Genomic DNA, 25,506 nt, shown 5'->3' with positions numbered 1-25,506 from the left:
AACCTCTATAAATTAAGCTCATCATCATTTACACAGAGCAATCAAAGTTGTAATACAAATCATTTAGATATATATCACAAAACTTTTGCTGCAGTCCATGGCAACTCCTGCTGGATCCTCTCTTGCAGAGGCATATGTGTCAATGAAGGCTCATAAGGAGAAAATGAAGAAAATGCAAGAAGATGGAGCCAAGATTGAAGGGACTGATGATCGTTCAGAAGAGAAAAAATCGAGTGGCTCTGTCTCGTGGATGGCTAAGAAGATACATTCTGAAGAATCAAGCCAAGCTTCACCTGTGGACCATTCTGGGAAAGAATCAAAGAAATGAAATATTAAAGAATAATTAAGATGGGTTCTGCGTATGTAAGTGAGCTTTATCTTACAATTAAAGAAATGAAATATTAAAGAATAATTAAGATGGGTTCTGCGTATGTAAGTGAGCTTTGTCTTACAATTATCATGATTCCGCAGCGTTTGTACAAGTGATAAAAATAATTAATTACGTACTGCTCTCCATCTCTCTTTGTTTATAAAGTTTGTAAAGTTACATGCAACTTAATATTGAGTATTGAGATTTAAAGTAAATGATAGTTCTGCCCTGCAAGGTCCGCCAAAGAGATAACATTAAAGATACCTGGTAATATATCTTCATCAAGAGAGGATGTGTACATAATAACTTAAGAGCTACACTATATTAGATGATTAGATCTTTTGAATAATTCTCCACTACTAAATTTGGTAATTGCAATTGATGTAGTAAGAGAATTTTTGCATAAATCAGTCTCACAAGACTTGAAATTTTCCAGATTTGGTGCATGCCATAGAGACATTGGATGTGTTGTAGAATAAACCTTAATTATGCAGCGCTAAAATAACAAAAAGAATCCACAACCCATCACGGCATCAAAAATCAATAAATGAGTGTAAAGGGCTACATTTACACAACGCGTGAAACTTTAGAACAAAAATGAAAGAAAAGAACTAGACTTTTCCACCGTAGAGAGATGGGGAGGGGGAACAAAAAAAAAGGTTGGAAGTGTTATTGCTATTTAAAGGGGCAATCCAAAGGTAGATGAGGTTAACTTTATGATTTTTCATGGTTAAAATTTTATATCATCATTTATATGTTTGTAGGGTTTGATCAAGCGAACGACATTTCTCCTTTTATGGATAGCAACATCACACATCATGTTCAGCTCATACTGAAAGGACCTGGTTCCTCCAATAAAAAACTGAATACATGCGGTGTCACTCTCTCATGTCATCAGTTCTCTACATTTGTATTAGTTTTAGTTACTAAGCATTGCAATTGGTACTATAACTTTTAATTTATCTTATATATTGAAAATCCTAATTCGTTACAGAGAAGTAGCTGGCTAGCTATCGCGGGCAAGGCGATTGCAATTAAGCTAGCACAGAAAAGCAAATGTCAACGGAAGTGGTGAATAAAGTGGAAATATGAAACCAACTTAAAAAATGCCACGTCTTTTCGTACATAGTAAAGTTCCAGACACATACGCCGCCACCGTAGAAAGTTCAAGATCAGGAAGAATAAACGAGCCTACTTTACTTAGCCACCAAACAACCAAAGAGGAACATAATTCTGGCCCAATGTAAATGCCCCACCATATAATTAAACCATGTGCTAGCTACAATATTCCTGGGTCTCGACCTATAAATTCAATGTAGGAGCTCTCATATTATACATATCCTTCTAATTAACTCCATAATCTTCAATTAGTAACTAGCAAATGGCTGGAGTTGGTCTTGGACCCAGTCTGGCAGAGGCTTATGTGAAGCGAGGCATGTACAGGGAAAAAATGAAGAAACAAAAAGCTGCTGAGACAACTGACGATATTGTTGCTCACGCTGATGATCACAAGAAAATCCGAAGTGCATGTTTCTTCTTCTCGGTGTCCAACAAGTCTCGTTCCACTAAGGTGGTCTCATCCGCCGCCGGTGCCGACTGTCAATGTCATCATCCAAATTCAAAAGCTACATGTTGATCAAAATATATGGGACTATAATTAATAAATAGCTGGTTTGGGCATGAGAAGTAAAATTTCTACGTATATATAGTGTATATGCATGTTAAGCATTTTCATATGTGTATGTGTGCGTATGTGTGTGTATATTTATACAAGTACAAGCAAAAAGTTTGCATTATTATTATTATTATTATTATTATTATTATTATTATTATTATTATTATTATTCTTTGTTGTTCTCGGAGATCCATCAACTATGTATTTAGTGGGGAGAATCAATTATGCGTGTCTTTAATTTATCTGGGTATATAAAGGGAAAAAAAGGAGAAAACAACAGAAAAAAAAAATGCAAAGACGAAATGAAGAATATTTTTTTTTTCTTTGTTGTTTTCTTAGATCCATCATCTATATATTTAACAAGGAGAATATTATGTATATTTTAAATTTATCCGTGCGTATACAGGGAAAAAAATAAATGTACACATGAAATACACACATGGTCAATTTGGAAATCATGAAATAAGGCTTTATATAGGAACTCCATAGAGGATTGCCATCAAGTTTTCAATCAGGCTGTAATTTTGCTGGAATCTATCAAGGCTGGGCTACCTATTCAAACAATCGCTTCCCAAATTGTTCCTCCTCAGCCTGATACTTGGCACCCTCCAGATCCTCCTTTGTATAAGCTTAATATTGATCCAGCTGTGACAAGGAAGGCGGTTTCGTTGGCCTGGGAAGCATTATAAAAAATTACCAAGGAGTTGTAATGGCTGTTGCAATATCAAAGAAACCTTGCTTAGCAGATGTGGAAATTGCTGAAACTTCAGCGATTTTAGAAGGAATAAAGTTGGCTGTAAATGTTGTTCTTTCTCCTCTATTTATAGAGTCTGATTCCAAAAATGTTGCCAGCTTTATTCTCAAGGATAACTTTAGTAGAGGAGAGCTGGATTGAATAATTTGTCATATTAGAAGTTTGATAGAACAAAATAATCAATATAGGGTGGTTTATACTCCTAGGTCTTGTAACTTAGTGGCGCATGGTTTAGCGAAAATGGCCTTATCAAATTCAGAACCTCGGGTGTAGATTGAGGAGGTCCCGAAAGAGATTGAAAATTTACTGTAATTATGTTTGTTCTAGTGGAAATATATATATAAGCTATACGACTTTTATTATTATTATTATTATCAATAATAATTTGTGAGACTTTGTTATAATATTTAATGTTCATATATATAATTTGAATTACATTATCAAGCTTGCTTCCAAGATCAAAGATTATTGTTATGTTAATACCTTTGACGGCAGCTGCTTAATTTATGTAATTAACTTGATACTACAATTGAGTTCACGTAAGCAATTAATAAATCATGTTTCGCAGTTCTATCTTTAAACACTAATTTATATTCATTAGAATGTTATATGAAGGAATATTAATCAATGATAGATGTGAAAACCAAAAATGGTAAGAAGAAAGAAAGGATTAGTTTAAAAAAAAAATAATAAGAAAGAAAGGATTAGTTATTTAAGAGATAATATCTAAAGATAAGGAGAGAGAATAAGAAGAATAAATTTTAATTCTTAATCACTATAAGCCATAACTGTCATGTGTCTCAAAATCTCATGAAGATTGACAAAAGTTTAACCATACCCAAATCACATTACTATGTATACATGTTGTATAGTTTTTACAATCACTCTTTCCTGTGAGTTGTGACCCGGCAGTTGTGATAACTAATGACAAAGTGACGAAAAATCAAAGATAGACATGTGATGAGGATAAAATCAGATCTTAAAGTGTGTAAAAAGTGATTTTATGAGTGCTTGACTTTTGATTTTCTAATGGTAATGAGATTGCTTAGGACATTAGGTGAGGGTAGGACCCAAAACATCATCGGGAAATATCATATCCGGCCAATCGCTCGAGTGAAAGTTTGATTCGCTTTAATATATAATAACATCACAACTAACAACTAGCGTACGATAAACATCAAATTCTATTTATGGATCATATATATATATTAAAAGCATTAGTTGCACAAATGATTAAAACGCATGCTGTCACTCTATTCCTTGAATCTTAGGATGCTTTCCTAATTTTTTTTAGTGCAAATACAGCCTAAAATAATCCCAAAATGTAGAACAACTGAATCCTGCCAAATCCATGTAGCCATCTAATCTAACTGTTAATGATCGGTAGTAACTAATAAGAAAAAAATCATAAGGATTTTTTTTTTTTTTAGAAAAGAAATCGATAGATATTATCAACTTCGCGTCTAAGTCTTTTAATGTGTTGTGAGAAAGGGAGAGAAAATAGAAATAAAGGCGACGAACGGTTTATAAAGTAAAAGTGCACACGTTCCCTGCACGACATCACGTGTAAAGCGCACGTGATGGGGATGTATAGTCACGTGAGAGAGGAGCAAAGGGGGTCAGTGTCAGCCGTGAGGCCCGTGATCCTCTTGTTTTTTTTTTTTTGTGGGAGGCAGCAGAGAAGAAAGTGAGACCGAAGTCCAAACCCATGGGGCCATGGGCATTGAGAGGCCCAATTCCATCAGATTTTGATTTTTTGAAGAAAAAAAGACATATAGACCCCCTATGTTTGAATAAAGAATACAGAGACCCCCAACGTTTGAAAAAAGAACACAAAATTCTTTAATGTTTAAAAAAAGACACTCAGACCCCCATTTGTTAACAGAAATTATAATTTTTAAAGTGCAATTACCATTATACCCTTATAGCATATTAAAAAATAATTGTTCATTGTCTAATTTATTCCTATATTATTAATAAAATTATGAATATAACTTCATTACCCAATTTTTTCATTTAATTTTTGTCAAATTTTCTCTTCAAACTAAATAAATTTAATCTATTGCTCAAGAATAAAAATAAATTAAATTGATTATTAATATAATAAAAATAAAAATTCTCCATATGTCAATTTATTGAATATGTTATTTAGTACAATTACGATTTTGTAATTATTGTTGTAACCAATTTTTTTTATTTTGTTGATTATATAAGTTTAAATGGAGAATTGTTATTTTTATTATATTAGTGATCAATTTAATTTATTTTTATTCTTGAACAATGGATTAAATTTATTTAGTTGAAGAGAAAATTTGACAAAAATTAAATGGAAAATTGGATAATGAAGTTATATTCGTAATTTTATTAATAATATAGGAATAAATTAGACAATGAACAATTATTTTTTAATATGCTATAATGGTATAATGGTAATTACACTTTAAAATTATAATTTTTGTTAACAAATGGGGGTCTGAGTGTCTTTTTTTAAATATTATGAGTTTTGTGTTCTTTTTTTCAAACATTAGGGGTCTCTGTATCATTTTTCCTTTTTTGAATACGACTCCTCCCCCTCCCCCCCCCCCCCTCCCCCCCCACGGTTTCAAAAATTTCCTTGCCCTATTCTCAATTCTATTCATTCATGGATATTAATTATTGCCTGCATTATTGAATGTGTTGGACCTCACTCTCACTCACGCAGCACTAGTAGTTACATTTTCTTGGCTACATCTTCTTGTCCACTCTTCTCCATCATCATTCCTTTTCTACTTTGATGCTTTCCCAATCTAATATTCCTCTTTCATTACCATATAACTATTATATATATTTAACAACAACGCTAACTATAATTTATTTATTTTGGATGTTACCATAAAGTTTTAATGTCTATCTGTGATCATTAAAGTCAAGATGATCCCTTTGTGGACAGATTAACAAGTGAAATTGCTCTCCACACATGTTATCCTTTCTCTGCCCTGGGCCCGGGGCCGGGCCGGATGGATGTAAATTCGATGGTATTACCTAATTACAGTCAATATTGATGCATATTACCTTAATTGACATTGAACTAATCAATAAAAAATATAAAAGATCACCATGCGCATCAGATGTATCTTTCTTTCGAAATGATCCACATCCAATATAATCCACATATTTCCCCAGATTAAAACCTTTTTAGAGCCAATTTAAATGATGCATTTTATTGACCCAAAAGCAAAAATCCCTCTGAAAAAGAACCCCATTTCTGAAACCAACATGCAGTAATCCCTCACTCCCTTCTCTAGTCAAAAAAAGAACACAACAAAAAAAGGCAGGCTTTTTCAGAAAGATCCAAACAGCCCCACATGAGCTAATCCATCATCATCGACTCTTTCTTGATTAATCAATTAATTAATTGAGATAATTAAACAATGACGGGACAAGCTTTGGCGGGATGTCCCTTTTCTACAACAAAAAGGAAATCCTAAAATCATGAAAGCTGATATTTCACCTTCGCTCCCTCCTTCCATCTCACCTCATTCATTCATTCATTCATTCATGTTAACAACTATTTTTTTTCCCGAGTCATTAAATATTAATAATCCCCTCTTTAATCTACCACCACCTGTAGTTTCTATAATAATATATAATTATTAATTACATTTTCTTGATTCCTCACGCCACCTCATTCTCCCGAAAATCCCACTTCTCTTCTTCCAAGTGAAGTCCCGGACAGCACACAAAAACACAAAGACAAGAAAATTCACAAACCCAAGAACACTTCACAATCAAGATTCTCTGCTATTACTTCCATCTTAAGCACATGTAGATCCACAGCTAGGTAGCTCACCTACCCATTATTTTATTTCTTCATTTTTCATTTTAAAGTCTTAATTTTCAAATTTTTTTTTTTTTTGGGTGCAAGATCTTACTACCGATTTATTTACTGCGTTTTCTTGTTCTATTCTGGTTTTGACGTTTTTGCAAATACGGTGACATTTTAGTCAAATCTGGTAAATTTTTCTTAGCGGGATTTTGGCGTTTTGTTGAATATACTGAAACGCTTAGTTATTCATTTATTTATTTTTCACTTTCTTAACTGAAGAAAACATAAAAATCGCTTTGTTTTTTTGCTTCTTTTTTTTTCTTTTCTACATTTGGCTAGACACTTGATTTTGGATTCTGCTTTACTCATTCTCTTGCTCTCTCTTTTCTCTCTCCCTTCCTTGTCAGTCTTTTAAGATTTTACAGTGTGAAGAGAGTGCATTGTTTTCTGTTCTGCTTTGTCGTTTTTTGTGGTGAAACTGTGAATTTCACTGCATCATTTTGTTGTTGAGGATTTGGATCGAAGAGTTTTCAAGTGGGCATTTCAAGTTCTTTACGAGTTTTAAGGTACGTGCTTTCATTAGCTTGATTTTGTCCCAAAATTTGGTTTTTTTCAATTCATTTTTTTTCCTTCCCACATTACTCTCTGTTTGTTTACTGAGAAATAGGAGGGAAGAAAAGTTTTGGATCTTGTATTTGTTTCTGTGAAAAATTACAAGTCAAATTGATTTGACTAATTAGTTGAATTTTCCTTAGTTTATAAGATTCAAATTTTTATGACAGATTCAATCAGGTCCGTTGTGGTCTACCCTGAGATCCGAGTATGACGAATATGCATTTTAAGTTTTACAATTTGGGTCAATTTGTTATTTCATTAAGTTGAAAATTTGTGCTAATTTTGCATAATTATGTTATTCTATTTGTGCATAATGTGATTAGTATTAGTAGAATTCTCCAAAGAATGTACAGGGATGTCCATTTGTTTGATCTTTGTTCTATTAATCAGAGAAATGATATGATCCTGTTCCCATTAATTCGAAAATGAGTTTTGTCTAAGACAGTGGAACTTTAATGTTATGCAGCTAATGATACATTAATCTTCCAGAAATGTCAAGGGTTGCTAGGTGGAAGGTTGAGAAGACAAAAGTAAAAGTGGTCTTCCGGTTACAATTTCATGCCACACATGTAAGCTTTTGCCATTTATAATTTGAAATTGTGTTACTAATGAGATTAAGGTGTTGATGGTTTCTATATTCCCAAACTTTTAATTCTTCTAATTTTTTTTTTTTTGAAGATTTAATGTACCTCGTTGGTTGATAAATTTGACCCATCATAAGTTCCCTATATGTCTACTATTTTTTGCACAACTGATAAAAGCAAAGATTGTGTTATACAAAGTGATTTATACATTAAATCTTAGTTTAGTTCCTCTGTTCAAATGTTCAAGGATGCTAATCTAATCTCGCACAATGCATTGAAAAGTAGTTTCTGTTTCATCTTTTTTTGTTGCTTCCAAATGCTGGCTCATACATATATTGATAACATTTTATCTTGGCATTCAGTTATTATGATTTGTGCAACAAATTTATGTGCTGTTTCTTTTGTTATCAATCAGATTCAACAAACTGGATGGGATAAACTCTTTATATCCTTCATTCCTGCCGATTCAGGAAAAGCAATTGGAAAAACCACCAAAGCAAATGTGAGAAATGGGACATGCAAATGGGCAGATCCAATCTATGAGACTACAAGACTTCTCCAGGACATTAAAACTAAACAATATGACGAAAAGCTCTATAAGTTTGTTGTGGCAATGGTAGTCATCTTGATTCTTTCACTTAAGTTCTTAATTTTAAATAGTTATCTGTAGCGCAGTGTAAAACCTGAACTTTCTGTTATCCGTGGACAGTTTTTGCGCATCATTTTCATTCTCAGTTAGAGATTGTTTCTACTGTCATATTGTTAGAAGTGAGATTAACTGTCTTTGACCCGTATATTATCGCCAGGGCTCTTCTCGGTCTAGCATTCTTGGTGAGGCTACTATTAATCTTGCTGACTATGCCGATGCATCAAAGCCTTCAACTGTTTCGCTGCCTCTTCATGGTGGTGATTCTGGAACAATATTACATGTGAGAATTCTTCTCTGACATAATATAATCTTTGGCAAGTTACTTTAGTGATTCATTGCTGGATACTTGCTATATGAATAAAAAGCCAGTGGTACTTGAGTAGCTTCTTGTAACGCCATAGCTTATTCCTCTGTGCTTCTGTTGTTAGCATTACAGGCATACATTGTCCCATCCTTTTTTATATTTACTTTTTTTTTCCCCTCTCTCTTCAATTTCAGGTCACTGTGCAGCTGCTAACTTCTAAAACGGGTTTCAGGTACCTCATTAGAAACATATGAATTTCGTGTGTTTGGATATTGTTGACCATTTCATATCTAATTAGTCTTTCTTTCAGAGAGTTTGAGCAGCAGAGGGAACTCAGAGAAAGGGGATTGCAGTCAGGCAACGACCAAATTAGTCCTGATCAATCTTGCGGCGGAATCAATAATCAGCTGGATAAGGTGTGGTGCTTTCTGTTCTTCATATTTGTACATGTATTTTAAATTATAATTGTTCTTTCGCTCACAGTGGTTTATGTGTAAAATCTTTTCAAGCCACAGGCTGCTAAATATAAAATAAATGAAACTGTGTCTAATGTTCATTTCTTCCCCATAAATTGTCTCTTTCCATTATATCTGTTCTTCTGTCTAAAAATACGTATCTCTACATGTCAAATGTTCATCCTGCTATCTTTGGCTGTTGCCTGAGATTTAGTAGTTTGGTTTTTAGATAACTAACAATTTTGATGTCTAGGACCAAAATATGCCATTTCTCTAAAGTGATAATTTTTTTCCCTCTATTTTTATTTTCCTGAAGCATAGGTCAATGCAAGAGTTAGATTCAAAGATAAATCCAAGGAGCTCCCCTCACTTGAAGAAGAGGCGGGGCTGAATGAAGATTACACAGAATCTGCTGTTGGATTTGATAGCTCTTCTAATACGTCAGAAAGTTTGTATGCAGAGAAACATGATGCATCGAGCACACATGAAATTGACAGCCTTAAGAGTATAGTTTCTGGTGATTTGGCTGGACATAACCAAAGTCTTCAACAAGAGAAAGGAGACCCTTCTGATCAGCGGTTTTCAGCACAGGGAACCAATGATTGGGTACCGGGCTGGGGTTTAGACTACTCTGCAGACAATGACTTGGCAATTGCTCATGAAGAGAATAATAGACTCAGAGGCTGTTTGGAAATGGCCGAGTCATCTATTCATGAGCTGAAGCTTGAAGTAAGCTCCTTGCAAAGTCACGCTGATGAAATAGGTATGGAAGCTCAAAATTTTGCCCAGAAACTTGCTGCTGAGATTGCATCCGGAGAACAGCTGGCAGAAGAGGTTTCTGCACTGAAATCAGAGTGTTCACATTTAAAAAGCGATCTGGAAAGGCTAATAAAATTGAGATCATGCCATCCATTTACCAGTTGGGAAGCTGTTAAACAAGGAACTGAAATAACCATGTCTACTCCCAACTTAGTCACATGTGACCGATCAAAGGTGAATGAAATTGGAGAAATAAGTTTGAATAAATATGAGCAATATTTATCGGGGACTGGGCTTGAAACAGAATTGTATCAACCGGATTTAGATATGCTTCAGTGTGTTGGCATACCTGCTCTGGCATCTCACGAACATAGTTCTGTAAATCCCGCTGATTCAGTGGGAGGAAAAATCTTTGAACTTCTGAGAGAGTTGGATGAGTCAAAGGCTGAAAGAGAAAGCCTAGCAAAGAAAATGGACCAGATGGAGTGCTATTATGAAGCTCTCATTCAGGAGCTTGAGGAAAACCAGAGACATATGCTGGGAGAATTGCAGAATCTCAGAAATGAGCATTCTAGTTGTCTGTATACAGTTTCATCTGCTAAGGCTGAAATAGAAGCAATGCGCCTAGACGTAGATGAGCAAGTACTAAGATTTTCTGAAGAAAGACGTGTCTTGGAGTCGCTCAACAAGGAGCTGGAAAGAAGGGCAGTTAGTGCAGAAGCAGCACTTAAGAGAGCACGCTTGAATTACTCCATTGCTGTGAACCAGTTACAGAAGGACCTTGAACTGCTATCTTCCCAAGTTTTATCCATGTATCAGACTAACGAGAATCTCATCAAGCAAGCTTTCGTAGATTCACCACAACCGAGCTGTCAAGAATACCAAGATATGGTGCAAAACCGGAAATTGAATCCGGAAGAATCCCATGCAAACAGACACTTGGAGTGCCAGGATCAGTATATCGGGGTAAAGAAACAACACTTGGGTGGAGATATTCTTATAGAGGATTTGAAAAGGTCGCTCTACTTGCAGGAAGGGCTTTACCGAAAGGTAGAAGAAGAAGCTTGTGAATTGCTTTCTGTGAATATATACTTGGATGTGTTCTCAAAGACTCTACAGAAGACTTTGCTTGAAGCAAGTGGTGAGATTAGACTGATGAAAGAGAAGATGGATGAACTTTCACACCAACTAGAGCTTTCAACTGAATCCAATGAATTATTGATGCAAAGGCTGCAGACAGCTATGAATGATATTCACTTCCTAAATGAGTATAAGGCCAGTTGCATTGCCAAATGCAATGACATGGCTCTGCAAAACCAAATTTTAGAATCTAATTTACAAGATGTCACCTGTGAAAATCGTCATCTTACACAGAAGCTAAGTGAATGGGAATCCTTGATGATGGACTTCAAAAGCTTTCAGAGTAAATATGAGGCCATTGCTGCAGAGAAGACAGAGTTGGCAAATTTACTGGAGAAGGAATCCCTGGAAAATGGCAATCTTCGACGTGAGACTTCCTTGTTGCAGAAAGAGTTAGAAACTGTTAAAACTGATTTTGATGAGTTGGCTTCTGTGAACAAAAACTTGCAGAGGACCATCAACAATTTGCAAAACAAGATGCACGACATGTTGTCATCTTATGGAGAAAGTTTTAGTGAATTGTGTCTCCATAATAAGTCTGCTGATCAGAATTTGGAGTCCAAGGACTTAACCAGTGTTATAATGCGGTTAGAAGTGCTCCAGCGCAATGCATGTCAGAAGATTCGACAACTCATGCAAGAGAAGAAAGCTCTAATAGATGAAAAAGATAGGGCTCAAATGTCTTTTAGCAAATCAGAATCAGATATTGTGCTGGTGAAGCAGAAGTTTGAACATGATTTAAGAAATATGATTGATAAACAAAGTGTCTCTAATGCTCTGTTGCAAAAGCTTCAGCTAAGATTTGAGGCTGTTGCAGACAAACTCAAGGTTAGTTCAGAAGTTGAAGAGAACAATGCACAACGGCACACAGACCTATTTTCTGATCTTGATTATCTGGAAGTTGAGCTGCAGCAACTTAGTTCTAAGAACAGAGACCTTGCTCAAGAAATCTTGGCATTACAGGTTGTAACCGAGGAATTTGATCGAAGCAAGCAGACAATATCAGAACTTATTGAGGAAAACCGGGCTTTGATGGTGGCTTTACAGGATAAATCTGAGGAATCTGTTAAGCTTGCATTGGAGGTCGACTCATTTAAACAAAGTTTTCAATCTCTTCATGATGAACTGCTTGTTGAGAGAAGCTTGAGAGATGACTTAAAGAGTGCGGTCTCTGATATTACTTCCCAATTAAGTGCTAAGCACTCCCAGCTGCTAGATTTTGACCAGCAGAAGTCTGAACTGATCCAGAAAACAGCAGTACTGACAAAGGAAAACCAAGATTTAATGGTATCTTTACAGAACAAATCTGAAGAAGCCGCTAAGCTTGCAGTGGAACTCGACTCAGTCAGGAATAGTTTGCAATCTGTACATGATGAGCTGCATGGTGAGAGAAGCTTGAGTGATGAATTAAAGAGTAGAGCCATAGATATTAGTTCACAACTAAATGAGAAGCAGCAACAGTTGATAGATTTTGACCAGCAGAACTCTGAAATGATCCAGAAAATAGCAGAACTTACTTCAGAAAACCAGGCTTTGATGGTTTCTTTACAGGAATATGCTGAGGAATCTTCTAGGCTTGCATCAGAGGGCAACACATCAAAAGAGACTTTGCAATCTCTACGTGATGAGCTACAGAGCGAGAGAAGCTTGAGAGATGAATTAAAGAATGTAGTTACAGATCTTACTTCCCAACTGAATGAGAAGCACTGTCAGTTGCTTGATTTGGACCAGCAGAAGTCTGAACTGGTCCAGCTTAAGCTACTTGTTTTGGATCTAGAGTCGGAGAAATTAAGAGCCAGCGAGGAATCTTCTTCTGTTACTAGCCTGCAATCTGAGTTGTCTGAAATGCATGAACTATTACTAGCTGCGGATGTTAGACTCATTTTCACAAGAACTCAGTACGAGGCATGGGTTGAGGAGCTTGTACAGCAAGTTTACTCCACAGATAGACTCCTTACTGAGCTCCACACAAAGAATGTTGATGTAGAGACTGTACTTAATAGTTGTCTTGCTCGTGAAGCACAGTGCAATGAAGAAAATGCCAGATTATTGACAAGTCTTGACACCCTAAGATCCGAGTTAGATTCTGCTATTGCTGAGAACAGAGTACTATTTCATGAAAATAACAGTTTAATAGCTCAGTCTGAAGAATACAAAAGTAGAGCTGAAACTATGGCAGATAATTATGGTGAACATAAAAGTCAGCTTGCTCTTGAAGTTGAAAGGATGAAGCAATTGTTGGTGGGTTCTGAAGAAGAGATTGATGATCTGATGATGTCCAGGGAAGAACTGGAAATCAAAGTTGTGGTACTCAAAGCTAAATTGGCTGAACAGCACGCTCAAGTAATCTCGTCAGAAGGATATATTGATGAACAGAAGATGCTGCAGAATCAGTGCAATGAGCTTAGGCGGAAGCTCTCAGAGCAGATCTTGAAGACAGAAGAGTTCAGAAACTTGTCCATCCATTTGAAGGAGCTTAAAGACAAGGCTGATGCTGAATGCTTGAAGCTTCATGAAAAAAGAGAGTCTGAGGGGCTGCCAACTGGTATGCAAGAGTCCTTGAGGATTGCTTTCATTAAAGAACAATGTGAAACAAAGGTGCAGGAACTAAAACATCATCTGTCTATCTCAAAAAAGCATAGTGAGGAAATGCTCTGGAAACTGCAAGATGCCATTGATGAAATTGAGAATAGAAAGAAATCCGAAGCTGCTCACTTGAAGAAAAATGAAGAGCTGGGAGTAAAGATCTTGGAATTGGAGGCTGAGTTACAATCTTTGATTTCTGACAAGCGTGAGAAAACAAAGGCTTATGACTTGGCGAAGGCTGAACTGGAATGTTCGTTGATGAGCCTCGAATGCTGCAAAGAGGAAAAGGAAAAGCTTGAAGTTTCTTTGCATGAGTGCAATGAGGAAAAGTCTAGACTTTATTCTGATCTTTCTCTGATGAAAAAATTGCTTTACAGTTCCACATTTCCCTGTCGGAAAGAAGGAAATGATGGTTTGCACAAAGAGAGCTGCATTTCCAATGAGCTGACTGGCCGAAATGTTCAGAAAACTACAAATGCAGACACAAAAAGCCATGGAAGAATGAGTGCAGACGATACCGGTAATGGTCCAACAGGGGATGTGGACGAGTATTTGGAACACGAGAATATGACTAATGGTATAGATGCCCAAAACGTATGCTTGGGTCTTAGTGATGAAGGTAGCTACTCATGTACACTCATGAAGGAGCATCCTGAGCAGGTAATCTGTAACTTCTTTGTTTGAAATATCCTTTCACATCTTTATAGTTTGTGGACATTGGAACTAACTTTCTCTGTAGCATATGTATTTTTCTTCCTCATCAACTGATGGTATGAAATATTGAATAACTGTTGCTATTGTTAGAATATATATTGGCTTGTTAACCCCCAATTTACTGAACAAGTTAAGATTGGTTGCACTTGTTCCCTCTTTTAGTTCATTTTTATTAATTGTGAACAAATTCCTTTCAGAGAGTGCACTTCTCCTTCCCCTCAAGTAGAATACACAATATTGGTGGGAAGAAGAAATTTTCAGTGATAAAGCACATATTAAATGTTATTGATATTTTTCCACTTGTATAAATGACTCTATGTTTTGTATATTCTGGCCAGTGATTTATCTCTCTTCCATTATAGAAAGTTCTGTAATAATAATTTGAAAATCTCTCATATATATTTCATGGGAGAATATTTTTTGTGTCTCTTTGCCAAGGAGATTATAGTGAGTATTTTGTTGCTCTCTCGCAACTGATAGGATAGGCTGTCCATCAGCTGCTTGCTCTTTCTAAAGTTTTGAAGAAAAGTGAGTAAAGACTGTTAGAAGCTGCATGTTATATTTTACAATTTTAAACATGGAACAAAGCAGCATAGATTGCTGGTGAAAGGCAATCCCTCAATCGTAATTTCCTTTGAAATGAGCCCATAAGATTTTAGAAAAGATTTTCTTCGATCTTCTGTCATTCATCACCTGTATACTCACCCTATTTTACCTGAACATTAGACTCTTAACAATTATTTTCTTAAATATTTATCAGGATGTTCTTCAATCCAGTTGTTTAAATGGAAGTTCAAGTCTTGCACTCGTAAATCAGGAGAATACAAAAAGCAATGACACAAAAGATCTAGCTATTATCAATGATCAGTTCAGAGTTCAAAGCTTAAAGTCAAGCATGGATCTTTTGAATGAGGAGGTACGTGTATGGTGCAATGTGAGGGAAGTGTGAAGTTTATATGGATTAGTCTTATAATTGCATTCGTCGGGCATGAGTAGGTGTATCACACGACATGTCTTTTCATCACCTTACAGCTTGAGGTTTCATTTTTTTTTCCTTTTTTCAGGGGAAATGATCGATTGAAATTTAGTTCTTTGTTTTTTGAATTCATTCTTGCAGTTGGAGAGGATGAAAAATGAGAATTCACTCTCACGGGGTGATCACAATTTTGACCCCAAATTTTCAAGTTTGCAGAGAGAGCTAATGGAATTAGACAAGGTAAATTGCATCTTTTAACTCTAAAATTTTGCTTATGTGCTTCAGCTAGATTCTTATTCTTCTGGTTGCTCTTGCTCAGGTAAATGAAGAACTGGGAAACATATACCCTCTCTTCAATGAACGTCCAGGTAGTGGAAATGCAATAGAAAGGGTACTGGCTTTGGAAATTGAGCTTGCTGAAGCATTGCAAGCAAAGAAGAAATCAAGCATGCATTTTCAGAGGTGTGTAATTGCTAAGATTTGTTTCTCAAGACCCTTCCTTTTTCCTTTATAAATTAGTTCTGTGTATAATGTGAATGGAGGAATATGTTTTAACTGTTGCATGACATTCTCCTCGTGTGGTTCAGCTCATTTTTGAAACAACACAATGACGAGGAAGCTATTTTCCAAAGCTTTAGAGATATCAACGAGCTAATTAAAGACATGTTGGAAATAAAGGGGAGGTATGCAACCGTCGAGACTGAACTAAGAGATATGCATGACCGTTACTCTCAGTTAAGTCTCCAATTTGCAGAAGTTGAGGGAGAGAGACAGAAACTCATGATGACACTCAAGAATGTCCGGGCATCCAAGAGAGGGATTCCACTGTTTCTCTCCTCGTCAGCATCCCTTGGAGACTCCAAGAGCCCAGTAACAAATTCACAGTAGTTCTCGTTTGCTTTTTCCTGAAAATCATACCTGAGATCAGATGTTGACATCCCACACTCTGCCTCGCCACCCACATTGTTAATTTATGATACGGTGATCAAAGATCATGGGTCAAATTTTTCAAGCTTGGTTGAGATGTCCACATCTAAGCCAGCTGTATTTTGTGTAAATAAAAATATGTTTGCCTGTATTTGTCACGATTAATTAGAATCAGAAGATGTAGCCTTGTAACATTTCAAACCTTTTTGCAGTCTCCGCGGTGTAATATGTTCCGCTGTATAGTTAATCAAATTTTCGAATGGCAAATTATTTTTCATTAATTTCATTGAAAGAAGCAACTAAACATAGTTGTCTCTGCCTTCCTCTTCTTGCCTTTCTTCAAGCAGTCTCCTTTTTCCATTTTTCTAGTATGTAGAATTACATGACATTCTTAATATATTCAAGCACAGTCTCTTTTTTCCATTTTCCCTTTATATTTAGTATGTGGAATTAACTGAAATTCTTAACACACTGATGCAACATGGGCAACTCGGTATCGAGCTTTGCACATCTTTTACCACCATTTGAATGAAGCCTACTCCCAATTTCTGAGACAGAGATATGGCACTTGCAGTTTAAGACTGCAACTCAGTCATTCCTCAATGATACAAAAGACTGTGCAAACAGTTGCAGTATGCATGTGAATCATGATTCTTCTATAAAACAATCATTTTTAACAAGCACACAAATGCTATCAAACTGGACATTTTTTTAAAAATCCTTTTCTATCTATAATTCAATTTTCTGATGGCTTGAGAAAATCCTCTTTGAACATTCAACAGCACTAGTTCCTTTCTTTTTCCTTTCCCTTCTTTCACAAGCAATTAAGTATTTCAACCGAGCAGACCACGAGATTAAGCCAGGATAACATCTCGGCAAGAACCTTCAAGCTTCTTGTTTCTGAAGTCTCTTGAAATGAAGAATTCCTCAACTACAACATTTAAGAACTGCATCTTGGTGACAATCTAAATGAATATAGAAGAACTCCAACACCAACCGGAAAGCTTGAACAATCATGTCACTTGCAGCTACAAGATTGAGCACAAACACCTGGACTTGGAAGAATCACTCAGCAGTTTTTCTGAAAAAGATGCATCAGATGTTAGTTCTTAAACTAATCTGCAATTTATTTCATTGCTTACATTATTCTTTCATATCCATGAACTACCATAAACAATTGTCAATAAGAGGAAATGAATCACATTGTTGATCCACCCAAGTTTCTCCATGCTTGAGATTTTTTTCATATGAGAAAGAAAATAGTTACCTGAAGCATCCAATTCATAGGGAAGTGTAGCAGTATACAGACCAAAATAAGAAGCAATAAGAACAAGAGTTGCATGGCCAAATGAGAAAGAGGACTAGATAGCAAGACGGCAAACGAAAATTTTATAAAATTCAAAAACCTGCTTTTGTTGGATGAGGGACTATGACATCTTTCTTACAGAAACAGCAGCTAATACTCAATTAATTGTTACAAGTTTTGCCACATCATAAGGAAGATGCTAGTGTCCGAACAAGCATACAATGCTATGGTTTGGCAGTAACATTCTGGCGATGAAAGATGGTCTAAAGTTCATCTAAAAGCAAAATCTATAGAACCGTTTGTTCACAAGATCGAGAAAGATAGATGCCTACAGAGGTACAAACACACAATTGAAATTAAGATACATTTATATGAAGTTTTAGATCAGATGGTTATGAGTATTACCGCCTTTTTTGTCAGGTAAAGAAGGACGCAGAACAACATGCATAGTGATGGCAGTTCCTGGAAGTTCAACAACTGGGAGTCTAGACTCTGCAATTGTCATGTTGTCCTCTAGTATCTTTCCAGCGTGAATGAGTTGCACATTGTTTACCGTCTTGGGACCATTTTCTTTTTCTGCCAAACAGATATGGAAATTCATGAAGAATTTGAGTCAATTCCACTTACCAACAGAGAGACAGACTTTGGGGTCAACAAGCAAAATATGCAGAAGAAAGGTATCAACACATAAGAATTAATAGGAATGAAAATAAATACATTATTTGTAAATCGTTGACAAGATTACACGTTTAAGCCATCCATACAGAATAGTATATCCATATGTAAACAGATTAAGCAAATATCCCATATAACACGTCTAATCAAGAAAACAAAGTCACTACAAGAAACACCAACTTATGTTGTTAAAAGACAATGAATCAAGATTGGAAAAAAAAAAAAAAAACACATACAATTCAAGATTGAACTAAGTAATTAAATTGAGTTGAAAAGATTTATATGTACAACCTTTTGGCCATCGTGAGATTATTTTCTCTTTCAAAGATGCAACAGTGGTCGTTGGACTAAACTTGCTTGGACCTATGTCTGCGCCGTCAGCAAGCCTGAACTTCAGCTCTATCAAATCTTCTCCAGCCATTGATGATTCAATCCCTTATCAGAACCCCACCTCAACTTCTCATAACAGACAGTAAATTCTTCAGAGAATCAAGATTCACTTTCATCAATGAAAAACAGTACTAAACTAGAAAATATCAAGAACCCAGATCAGATTTCATTAATATTTACCAGGAAAAAAGAAAAAGAAGTGTATTAACCGTTGATTGAAGACGATAACAGAGCATGAAAGAGACGCTATGCTCATTCAAGAATCAGCTAAGCTGGACGCTTCGACAAGAACTATAGGATTTGATTATTAACAGAAATAATGACGAGACAGATTGTTTGATTGTTGAATTGCTTGATGTAGAAATAAAGAAATAAACTAACCTATTTACAACTTTTCAACTTTACTTAGATTTTTAACATGAATCTGAGTCTGACAGAAAAATCTTAACGTATAGAAAGCGACATTTTTACTTAATTACACAAAAAATATATATATATTTATTCCCACTTGTGTCACGGGCCATACCACCACGGCACAACCAGATTTCTCTAATTCTTCCAGTCCAGTGTGTATAAATAAATATATATAAATGAAAATTTTATTTTAGTAATAATATTTGTTGTACTGTAAATTTCATATGAAATATCTAAACAAAGACTTTCGGTAGCTAACCTAACGGCTCACGTAAATTAAAAAAAAAACAAAGAAGGGAGCTGGCGGTGACGGAGAAGAGTGGAAATTACTATTATTTATTAATGACATAGTGATTTGATTAATTTTTAATTTCTAAATTTTAATAGCAAGTTGCAGTTAGTGACACAATCGCCTTCACTTTCCAATAAATGATCGATAGTCCCAGCTGCTGTTGGCTTTCACAAAAAATAAATTATTTTTGTTGCCCATTTTCTAAATATTCGTTGGATATTTGCACAGATCCAATACAAAAACAAAGGTTCCCATTGCATTGATCAAATTGTTATCTTGCAACAAAATTTTTCCAAGACAATATTTCTTTGATTGGGACTATTAGCGTAAATATCTCTTAATACTTCTTTTCTTTATTAACTTCATTAAAATATTTTAAAAAATTATAAAATTCTTTTAACACCTCTATCAATGACAAAAATACCCTTAGTCAAAATTAATTAGTGTAAATCATTTTTTTTAAAGTTTTTTTTATTTACATTACAGCCACCGATAGTAAATTTCTCACTCGAAAATTAGAGAAAAAAATAATATTTTTTAATTTTTGCAAGAATTTTTTTTAAAGAAAAAAATTATTTAACCTCAGTGAGAATTTTAGAAGGATTTTAAGAACTATTTGGAAGAGTACCAATGGTCCCACTGTATTTCTTATTTCCTAAATTTCTGTTGGCGATTAGAACCTTAATTTAGAAATTATTCTTGACAAAAACTAATCAGAGGACCCAGCACAGTAAGTGGCCAAAAGTGGGCATAAACTTTTTGCGTACAATTATTTTACATGACATTGATGCCCACCCAAAAAAAACAAAACATAATATATATAGTGTGCGTTTGTTCTTTCTTTCAATTAATATCAAAATACTCTTTGCCAATAGTAAATTGTTGATGGTTACGCGTGTTGCATAATATCTTGTGTGCAGTATTGAACTGCAATTCCCCACCTCCACTGCTAAATTTTTTCCAATCAAATGATACTCCAGAACGGCTGCTTTCAACACCAAGTCTCCATCACCTCCATTCCCATCATTATTGATTTTTCTTTATCACTTTGCAAAGCTATTGATAAAATCCCATGAAGCAACCCGCATCACAACTCACAAAACATGTATACACAGTTCACAAACCATCACCCTTCTACAAAGAAACAGCTCCATAGAGTCATATTACAGTTGACATTTCATATAATTTGGTGGAATTGCTCAGATGGTATGGTATGTTGCCTTGGGGCTTTGCCATTGTTAGCACCAATTCACGGGCCCGCCACTTAGGGAAGGGAGAGCTCGGTGGCAGCTGGATTCTGGAGAATATGGGCATAGGTGCTTATTCATGATGTTTCATTACCACTAATGACAGAATCTAAACTACATCTAGGCTCTAGCTAGGTCACTTTGAACTGATTTGACATCATAAATTTGCTTCATGAGATATATGCAATGCTTTTTTATATCCCTACTCTTAGCCTCCATAACCCATAACGTGACTGGGGTCAATTGTGAAACCTCTAACGCAACCATTAGAGAACTTGCGTCCAAAGGACCATGCAATATTTAGTAATGGTCTTATTATGTATTTTCTTCTGAAAATTATTTTTGATTCTACAACAATGAAAAACTTATGTAAATCAGGGAAGCAATGATAGTATGATAATATAACAAGTGTATATTTGCTCTGCAGACGCTTGAAAGGTCAAATATATCTGTGTACAACTTAGTTCGGTATCATGCACAGTATCTCATTGATTTCTTGGTAAATATTTCATGTAACTGTTCAAACCAAGGAAATGAACTTAGCCGAAATCTCAAAGTGCATGTACAAACTCCAGTCTCACGAAGCATCAAAGTATTATTCCTCATCAATAATCAGGCATTTTGGCAGTTTCACAAAACAGAGATGCATGAATATAGAGAATAAACACTTTTTCAGGTTGTAGCTTATTGAGATGGAGAATGTTGTTTGCATGCAACTTCTATCTTCATCCTATGTTTTTCTTTTGATGAGAAACTGGAACTTGTATTGTAAATTAAGATTCAATACAGTGAAGTGGAAAGCAATCCACTGTGAAACCAGAAGAGGGAAAACAAAGATTTACCATAATATGTAAGTATACCCATTCACCTCCTTTACAAGGCTAGAAGCATAATATAAAAGGGAATGCCTTTGATATTACAGTAATGGAATATGAGTTGGCAAAGAACCCGACAAGTCTAAAGGAAACATCTAATTCCTTTTATTTAGTTTCCACTTTTGGCAAAGCACATTACATTTATAAATTATGCTGATATTTTATTCTACATTACACTGATATACAGACTAGACAAACTTCTGACTATGAAGTCAAGGTTATGCCTTTATTTGAATTTAGGTGAAATCAATGCAAATATATTCACCTTCTCATGCAATTTGCAATCATGCAGACAGCTTCCTCATCATGAAACGACTGAATGTATAAAAGAAGTATATTATTCAACCCTTAATTGATGTACCAATTCTAACTGGAGACGTTTTCAGCAGTCTTTCCCCATAGAGCTCACTGTATAAATCCCAAAACAACCATATCACAGTCCGGCACTCCCCCATATTGCATGACACACTCCTATACGTCAAGAACTTGACAACTGACAAGTTCAGCAGACCCAAAATTCCTAGTTGCAATGGCCTTCCAAACAACTGTGTCAGATTCTGCCAGTGAATCAGAATGCTCATGAAGCGAGTCAGCTGAAAGAGAAACTGAGCTTGACGATGTAGAGCCCAAATGATCACGTGGATCAGCCCGCAAAATTGAAATATTACGACTGGCATCTTTTGTGAGGACATGAAGCTTACCATGAAAAGCAGAAAGTAAATATGGAGACTCAGAATCTGCAAAATCACGGATAGGGACTTTTCCTATAACAACTTTCCAAGTATCCTCTTTTTGATCATATACTTTAATTTTAGCACTATTCAAAGAACTAGAAGGATCAAATGCATATAATTCACCATCTAATACAACACTCAATTTTGTACCCGCCTGCCGTGCAGGCCAACCTTCTCCCATGCCAATTGGCATTTCTACCCATGAATTTGTATCAGGATCATAAATCTCTCCCCCAACATCAACAAAAAAGGGCCATGAGTATAAACTTTGAGGCACACATAATCTTCCCATGTACGAGGTCATCCCTGTGGCAATAGGTTTTAGCATGTCAGCAAAGAAAGCATTAGGTAGCCCTTGAGCTCTTGAGAATGGCATGCTTGGAACTTCAGACCATGTATCAGTGGTTGGATCAAAAACCTCTGCAGATTGCAGAGGGGTCAATCCCCCATGGGCACGACTAACCCCTCCAACCACATATAGCTTGTCATTTAAAATGCCCGTCTTACAATAGGCCCTACCGACAGACATGGAAGTTGCTTCATTCCATGTATTTGCAATCGGATCATATCGCCGCACACATCTCATGGCCGAAGTTCTGGAGAATCCACCCAGCACATAGAGGCATCCATCAACAGCACCAATGGCACAACCACAAAATGGCATTTGAGGCAATGTATCGTTCCACCCAAGCCAACCCCTAACAACTTCAGCAATTTTAATGCCCGAACCCACCATGTTCCACAGCCCAGATGAACTCTTCCTAGATTCTTCTTCATCCACAACATTTGGGAGTGGAGGCAGCCGTTGCCATCTCTTTGACAAAGGGTCCAAAGCATGCCACAAAAGCCTGTCATCACTAACCTTAGTCAAGATATACAGCCATTCTTCTGTTGTCCCCAGTTCTTTTCTCACTTCAAACAATTCAGGGCTCGTAACTGTTGCCTTCCATTTTCGTGACACCGCCCTCAAGTTTAAATAGAAAATTCTAGGAACCCTAGCAAGAATTTGGATCGACAACTCATCTGGAAGACTGGGGATCAGTCGTAGCCCATCCTCATAATTGCTTGGTGAGAGTTTTTGCTTTTTGCAACTCTCATTTTGTGAGGTGTCAATGTAATCTCTTTTCCTACACCTAGGACCAGCCAAGCTGAGAACAGCTCCCATTAACAGGCTCGTAGATTATGCAATATCAGGGACGCCTGAATTACCCCAAACTTTGGTTTGGATAGAAACTCAATTGAAACGTTGCAAAACTAGCCCCACTATATTTGAGTTCATCTGCAATATATAACCAGAATAACTGTCCAAAGCACATTGCAAGAAGATGATTCCAAATATTCGAAAATTCTAGCACTAGACAACAATACATCTACCATTACATCTTTAAAATTGAGAGATAGAGAGCAAGAGGGAACCAAAAATAAAATAAAATAAGATTCACTTTCGTTGACAAAATTTTATTTTGGGGGGTTCAGAGTTCATAAACTACACATAAAAATATGATAACTACAATAAACCCCATCATATAAATTCAATAAAAATTTCAGAATCTAAATTGCAGTTTAATTTATGGATGGTATAACAATATTCTAAAGCAAAACCTTCAATCCTCGAACCCCAATTAAAATGACCAAGATCACACTGTCAGCTTTGTTAAGCTGTGCTAATTCAACACACAACTCTTTCAAACATCAACCTGAATTTGTGTATTGATATCTTTACCCAGAATTTCCTTGTTAATCAAATCGAACAAATGCTTATCAATTTCAACTCAACAAACACTTAACAACTAATCGAAGAATCTTCCTTTTCTACCAAACTCCTAATAATTCAAACCTTATATATATAAAAGGGCAAAAAAAAAAAAAAAAAACTTTAACTAAAACCCATCAAATTTGAAGCAGAAAAGGAATTTGCATGCATGCATTGTTAAGATCTTTGAATTGAAAAAGGAATTTGGAAAGATAATCACCTGGGCTGGTTACGAGCTGAAGATGATATTAAAAAAAAAAAAAAAATGATTTAGAATCCAAATTGGCAGGTAACATAATATCACTGTGTGCGTATTTAGAAATTTTCACTCGCATAGACTTATTAATTGTCAAGCTCGTAGACTGCTTGACCCGTTAACGTAATCCGCCCAATCCAGTTGTCTGATAATCTTATAAAGTTAAAAATTAATAGGATAGCGACGCGTGGACGGATGGATTTATTTTTAGTAGACTAGCAAATCCTTTTCGGTAACAACGTGCACCTTTGGGTGCCTTTTCTGCGATTCTTTAATTTGGTATCCTCAATTGTTCTGAATCTGAATTTATCGGTTACTTTGCTTGTGCCCACTGCCCAGAATGTCAATTTTGATTCCACATTGTAACTCAATGGGCCCTTCGGCCTAAACTGTTTGGCCCAATTTTGACTTCTACTTTTTTGGTCATCATCGAGGTACGAGGAGTCTTTAAATGATCTAATCATGTCTAATTTAGAATTCCTTTTTAATAGTATATTAGAGAGTGGAGCTATTAGCACTCCATTATCTTAATAAAGTCCCTCTTTCATTGAAGTTATATTTAATGGCCAACGAAAATTTAATTAAACCAATCAATACCATTTTTTCCTATCTCTTTTAATTTCACACAGACCTATTATATATTCCTTTTTTTTTACGAACCGATTCATCATCCATTTTTCTCTTGCTCCCCCCCCCCCCCCCCCAAAAAATAATTTCTTTTAGATTGATGATGTTAAAGAGTAAAAAAATACTTAAAAATTATGAAATAATAATAAATTAGGAGTGTTAATCAAAAGGATATTTTTTAAATTAAAGTAAATATAAGTAAAAAGGGAATTTTAAGAGGATATTTGTGAGGTGCCAATGATTTCAAATAATTTACCACTGGAATGGTTTTTTTTTTAAAAAAAAAATCTATTTTGTTTATAATTATTAAAGAAAGAAAAAGAAAGAGTCGCCCCTACTCTCCATAATTATCAGCCATTTTGTTTTATGTGATACACGTTCTTTTTTTATGTTAAATCGCTGAGGGCAAGCTGATCAAAATTGACTTTTCTTGTTAATAGTTTTTTTTTTTTTTTTTTTTTATAAATTTCCCCATAAATGAATTTAGTGAGTTTTTGCATAGATTAGGCTTGATTGAGACCAGTTCTGAAGTTGGCAATTAGATTGGGTTCAAAGTTCAAAGTGACGTTTATGAAACCAAACTCAAAATTGAACCACCTCATCTTATTAGCGGATGGAGTGGGG

The 25,506-nt window shown here is 35.6% G+C and overlaps 3 protein-coding genes across 10 annotated transcripts; 1 reads left to right on the top strand and 2 right to left on the bottom strand.

Annotated features, from left to right (window-relative positions):
- The first annotated feature begins 6,320 nt into the window (after nucleotides 1-6,320).
- Nucleotides 6,321-16,594, top strand: LOC102623533 (uncharacterized). 5 transcript variants are annotated; one of them, XM_006472599.4, is made up of 12 exons: nucleotides 6,321-6,619; nucleotides 7,012-7,170; nucleotides 7,686-7,788; nucleotides 8,219-8,419; nucleotides 8,610-8,732; nucleotides 8,951-8,988; nucleotides 9,067-9,172; nucleotides 9,533-14,356; nucleotides 15,171-15,326; nucleotides 15,528-15,626; nucleotides 15,706-15,848; nucleotides 15,974-16,594. In XM_006472599.4, exons 3-12 carry the CDS (start codon nucleotides 7,711-7,713, stop codon nucleotides 16,272-16,274), a joined length of 6,069 nt encoding a protein of 2,022 aa, XP_006472662.2. In that variant the 5' UTR covers nucleotides 6,321-6,619; nucleotides 7,012-7,170; nucleotides 7,686-7,710; the 3' UTR covers nucleotides 16,275-16,594. The 5 variants fall into 5 exon arrangements, with proteins under 5 accessions (XP_006472662.2, XP_006472665.2, XP_006472663.2 ...); XM_006472602.4 differs by lacking the exon at nucleotides 7,012-7,170 and having other exon boundaries at nucleotides 7,709-7,788; XM_006472600.4 differs by lacking the exon at nucleotides 7,012-7,170.
- A 354-nt stretch (nucleotides 16,595-16,948) lies between these two features.
- On the bottom strand, nucleotides 16,949-19,123 carry LOC102622832 (membrane-anchored ubiquitin-fold protein 6). Of its 4 annotated transcripts, none has more exons than XM_025096904.2 (4): nucleotides 18,894-19,123; nucleotides 18,586-18,750; nucleotides 18,025-18,195; nucleotides 16,949-17,394 (listed from the first exon to the last, which is right to left on the bottom strand). In XM_025096904.2, the coding sequence occupies exons 2-4, from the start codon at nucleotides 18,713-18,715 to the stop codon at nucleotides 17,342-17,344; spliced, it is 354 nt and encodes a 117-aa protein (XP_024952672.1). In that variant the 5' UTR covers nucleotides 18,716-18,750; nucleotides 18,894-19,123; the 3' UTR covers nucleotides 16,949-17,341. The 4 variants fall into 4 exon arrangements, with proteins under 4 accessions (XP_024952672.1, XP_015384157.1, XP_006472659.1 ...); XM_015528671.3 differs by having other exon boundaries at nucleotides 18,865-19,122; XM_006472596.4 differs by having other exon boundaries at nucleotides 18,586-18,773; nucleotides 18,865-19,121.
- A 2,404-nt stretch (nucleotides 19,124-21,527) lies between these two features.
- LOC102622536 (F-box/kelch-repeat protein At1g22040) lies at nucleotides 21,528-24,387 on the bottom strand. The gene is made up of 2 exons (XM_006472594.4): nucleotides 24,220-24,387; nucleotides 21,528-23,525 (listed from the first exon to the last, which is right to left on the bottom strand). The coding sequence occupies exon 2, from the start codon at nucleotides 23,409-23,411 to the stop codon at nucleotides 21,984-21,986; it is 1,428 nt and encodes a 475-aa protein (XP_006472657.2). The 5' UTR covers nucleotides 23,412-23,525; nucleotides 24,220-24,387; the 3' UTR covers nucleotides 21,528-21,983.
- Nucleotides 24,388-25,506: the final 1,119 nt, after the last annotated feature.

This window comes from Citrus sinensis, chromosome 5 (assembly GCF_022201045.2).
Source record: "Citrus sinensis cultivar Valencia sweet orange chromosome 5, DVS_A1.0, whole genome shotgun sequence".
NCBI classification, from domain to species: Eukaryota; Viridiplantae; Streptophyta; class Magnoliopsida; order Sapindales; family Rutaceae; genus Citrus; species Citrus sinensis.
The sequence above is the reverse complement of the archived record's forward strand: the minus strand, read 5'-3'. Positions and strand labels throughout refer to the sequence as shown.

Coding starts and splice junctions, on each gene's coding strand:
- LOC102622536 (XM_006472594.4), bottom strand. CDS start 23,411: ATGGGAGCTGTTCTCAGCTTGGCTGGTCCTAGGTGTAGGAAAAGAGAT.
- LOC102622832 (XM_025096904.2), bottom strand. CDS start 18,715: ATGGCTGGAGAAGATTTGATAGAGCTGAAGTTCAGGCTTGCTGACGGC. Junction 18,196..18,585: donor AATCTCACGATGGCCAAAAG/GTTGTACATATA, acceptor TCTGTTTGGCAG/AAAAAGAAAATGGTCCCAAG. Junction 17,395..18,024: donor TTTACCTGACAAAAAAGGCG/GTAATACTCATA, acceptor CATCTTTTTCAG/AAAAACTGCTGAGTGATTCT.
- LOC102623533 (XM_006472602.4), top strand. CDS start 7,711: ATGTCAAGGGTTGCTAGGTGGAAGGTTGAGAAGACAAAAGTAAAAGTG. Junction 8,733..8,950: donor ATTCTGGAACAATATTACAT/GTGAGAATTCTT, acceptor CTTCAATTTCAG/GTCACTGTGCAGCTGCTAAC. Junction 15,627..15,705: donor AGCTAATGGAATTAGACAAG/GTAAATTGCATC, acceptor GCTCTTGCTCAG/GTAAATGAAGAACTGGGAAA.